The sequence below is a fragment of the Spinacia oleracea genome, chromosome 3, assembly GCF_020520425.1.
Source record: "Spinacia oleracea cultivar Varoflay chromosome 3, BTI_SOV_V1, whole genome shotgun sequence".
NCBI classification, from domain to species: Eukaryota; Viridiplantae; Streptophyta; class Magnoliopsida; order Caryophyllales; family Amaranthaceae; genus Spinacia; species Spinacia oleracea.
Genome location: NC_079489.1, coordinates 92,488,162 through 92,491,957, shown reverse-complemented (window position 1 = coordinate 92,491,957; position 3,796 = coordinate 92,488,162). Strand labels below are relative to the sequence as shown.

Sequence of the window (3,796 nt, the reverse complement as noted above, 5' to 3'; positions counted from 1 at the left end):
CAGAGTTTCTTTTTATTCACACGTACCACTAAACTTATGAAATACGCCATGGATATTAAGTTGTTCCACCTTTTATTTCCTTTTTCGATCGCAACAACACCTACATCTTGATCGATATGTTGTAACTATGCTCTACTTAGAACCAAAAAAAAAAAAAAAACTATGCTCTACTTTTATCTCCAACTTCACACTATTCCAATTCATCCGCTTTTGTCTATAACCACTATACAAAGTGTGTTTTATATAATTTAGTTGTTTTATTGTTCAGAAGTAAGATAATTTATTTTATTGCTGAATAATGGCCAAATTGGCGTACGAACGAGCAATATATGAAATTATGTCAATTATACGGTTACAACTCCACTGCTACAATGATATACGTACAACAACTTAAACTTATTACTCCGTAGAATACAAATTGTGAAGTATTAATAAAATTGATTATTCTTATAGCGAAAAAAGGAGTCGATCATTCTCATTCCTCTTAATTTAGAAATATGTTTGATAACTGAAAAAAATTAATAAATATATTTAAAGTTGTAAAAGAAAAATATACAATGATCCAACTTCTAAAAGTGGAATAACATCTAACATTTGGATTACAATCCGAGCTAAATCTGAGATAAGTTTGTCACATAACCCATAACACAGTTGGTGCTCGAAGAAATGATGGGACAATTACGAAGCTAGTTCACAAAGTCACATCTCCGCCTAAATCTCTAAACTTTAAAAGAAATTGCTACAAATTGTTTAATTTCATTTCATGCTCGGATTCCACTAATCACGGACCAGCAGGAGCAAGGCTGAGGTGTAAGTCAAGCCCGACACCATCATCAAACCCAGGCCCGCTAAACCTACTCAAAGAAGGCGCGTCAACCTTACTCATATTCTGCCTAGGCAACGACGTCGTACTGAAATCTACTACACTGCCATCATACGATAGCCCCGGTGCACCCCTCGGCGGAGCTAAACTCCCCCCGTTGGATCCTGAAGATGGGAACACACACCCGTGCGACACGTGGAGAGGAGGCATGGAAGCACGTGGCATGTACACCCAAGAGGAAGAACAACCAGGCGGCGACGATGACGTAAACTGTGGACCCGCAACCATGACTGCAGGGGCCCCACAGGCGGATGCCGGAAGGAGGTGAGGGGGAGGGGCAAAAGCGGAAATAATGGGATTTCGAACGTAGGAAACTGCGGCAGCAGCAGCAGCCGCAGCGTTTCGAGTAGCCTGCATTTGAGCGCGCTTTAGCTGTTGCCGCTCTTTCTTGTGGGCATTCTGATGACCACCCAACGCTTGCGAGTTGGCGAATTCTCGACAACAATACTGACACTCGTATTTCCTCGAGATATCTCCGATTGTAGATGGAGAAAATCCGCCTTCACCACCTCCGGACTCAGGGGATGATCCCCTGACTCCGGTGGTGGTGGACGACTTTGAAGGAGGTGAAGTCGAAGACTCAACCTCCTCAAACTGATCTAATTCAAAACTAGATGATACGTTGATCCCGAATAATTTTAAGCGTGTTGGTGTATTATTATCATGATTGTTAATGATAATATTATTGTTGATGGATTTATTATGTCTTTGAAAGTGATCAAGCTCCGCCATCAAAAATGAACTAGGAGAGATAATTGAAATAAATAATAAGTGATCGGGATAGAAAAATAAAATTTTGGAAAAAGGAGAGGTAAGTGTAAGACTAAGAGGTGGGGGATGCATGTAATATGGGGGTATATATACAAAATAACAAAGCTTTTTTAATTATTAATTCGTACTACTATTACCTATATACTTTAATTAATTTAGTATTGCTTTTTCTTCACCTGAAATTACAATAATAAAATACAAAAAATTGTCCTTTGGTGAAGACATATACCAAGTACTTCAATTCAATTCGTATTACATGATCGTATAATATTACTTAATCGGAGCCTGCCTCCAAGCACACTAGCTTGTCGTATAATGCATTAACCAATCAAGTAGAGTAGTCCGTATATTATATACTTGGATCCGTAGTAGTTGATGAGTAGCCAATTATTCATCATGTAAATCTATGAAGCTAGTGCTTGTTGTAAGTTAGTAAGGAACAGTTGGATGTTGCATAGTTTTCAACTTTCTAGTTTTATGCCAATTTTAAACTGTAGTCCACCCACAAGTCCACAACATTTGTTGTAAACCATACGTACGTTTTGCTTTTATTATTTTTATTACTCTATCTGTATTTATTTAAGTGATACATTTATTTTTTTCGACCGTATGTATTTAAGAGATACACTTGTCATTTTTAATAACTTATTAATCCCACCATCTAATTAAATAATCTATCTACACCACACATCCACCCCATCCCCTAAAATGACATGGTCCTCATTTATTTTATTTATTAAAATATCTACCCAACCCTACTTGATTTATTACTTTATTTAATTCAATTTTTTTTCTTAATACCCATCCAACCAAGTGTATCTATTAAATAAATACAAAGGGAGTATTAAGTAAGAATGAACTCTACTAAACCAACATCTATCGCATCTGAATGAGTCAGTCCAACTACTCAATTCAAAATTTAAGATACTTTCGAAAATGTAGGAGGGTACACGATACACCGGGATGCATGTAATATCCTCCAATGAGGTATAAACGTATAAGGGAAGTCAACATAAGACGTCAATTTGCATGAAACTAGGAAGTGCAGTGGATATTAGGAAAGGGCTTCAAAACACGATGGAGAAGTGCACCGTAAAGAAAATTTCAGTGTGCCCCACATTTCAACATTCGGCGGAACAAAAGGACTGGATACGCATGTTAAGCATGTTGTATTGTTGTGGCCGGCCTTTTTCTTTTCTTTCTTTTTCGATGTTTTATTTCAAGTTTTATTTTTATTTCGGTATGGATGTCTACTTATAGACGGGGAGAGGTCCGATCTTTTCCCCGTAAAATTAAAATTTTGACGGCGAGAGGATCCGATCTTTACCCATAAAAGAAAATTTGACAAGGAAAATAGAATAGAATCCATGAACTTTTTCTTACGTATAGAAATTAACCTTTTAAATATTTAGTTTTGATTAGGATTCAGTGCATGTCATTATTAATTCTTTAGTTTTTCTTGAAGTTTTTATTTTGAATGTGATAGATCTAGACTGAATCAAGAATTAAAAAATAGTAAAACTATCAAAAATTATTTTTGTGATTTTACTTTTTTTTTAATGTAAAATCAATTCATTAATAAAAAGTCATACGACATCTACAACAGAAACCGAATTTAACAAATACATAACAAGTTGAATAAAAAAAGGTATTCCTTCATCAAAACTACCATCGTTGGGAAGATCTTGCACTGTGGGACATCTCTCGCACATATCGCTGGAACATACAGCCTTTCGGAGAGACGGTCTGACGATTTGTTGTAGCCGCGAGAACGATTTTCATCCGATTCATCTAAGCCAATTTGAAAATTTGATAACTGGTTCAATCTCGCATAATTCTTTATCAACGAACCAAATTCACGACGATACTCCACCAAAACTATACTAATACTAAAACTCAAATACTCAACTAATCCCACCATAGGGGAACTTATTACACTCACTAATCCCACAATATAGGAACTTCTACATTCAAACGATGTAGTTTTATTGAATCTGAAGACAAATACATGAATAATTAAACCAAAAGGGCCGGAAATAGCCAAATTTCCGAAGAAATTTGAGTATTTCCGGCCTAAAAACCCTTTGAAATTTGTAAACCCTAGAGAGAAAAAAGGGGGGAAGACGGCTAGGGTTTTTTTTG

The 3,796-nt window shown here is 36.2% G+C and overlaps 1 protein-coding gene across 1 annotated transcript; it reads right to left on the bottom strand.

Annotated features, from left to right (window-relative positions):
• Nucleotides 1-307: 307 nt before the first annotated feature.
• Nucleotides 308-1,718, bottom strand: LOC110782527 (zinc finger protein GIS3). Its single transcript, XM_021986695.2, has one exon. It carries the CDS (start codon nucleotides 1,613-1,615, stop codon nucleotides 782-784), a length of 834 nt encoding a protein of 277 aa, XP_021842387.2. The 5' UTR covers nucleotides 1,616-1,718; the 3' UTR covers nucleotides 308-781.
• Nucleotides 1,719-3,796: the final 2,078 nt, after the last annotated feature.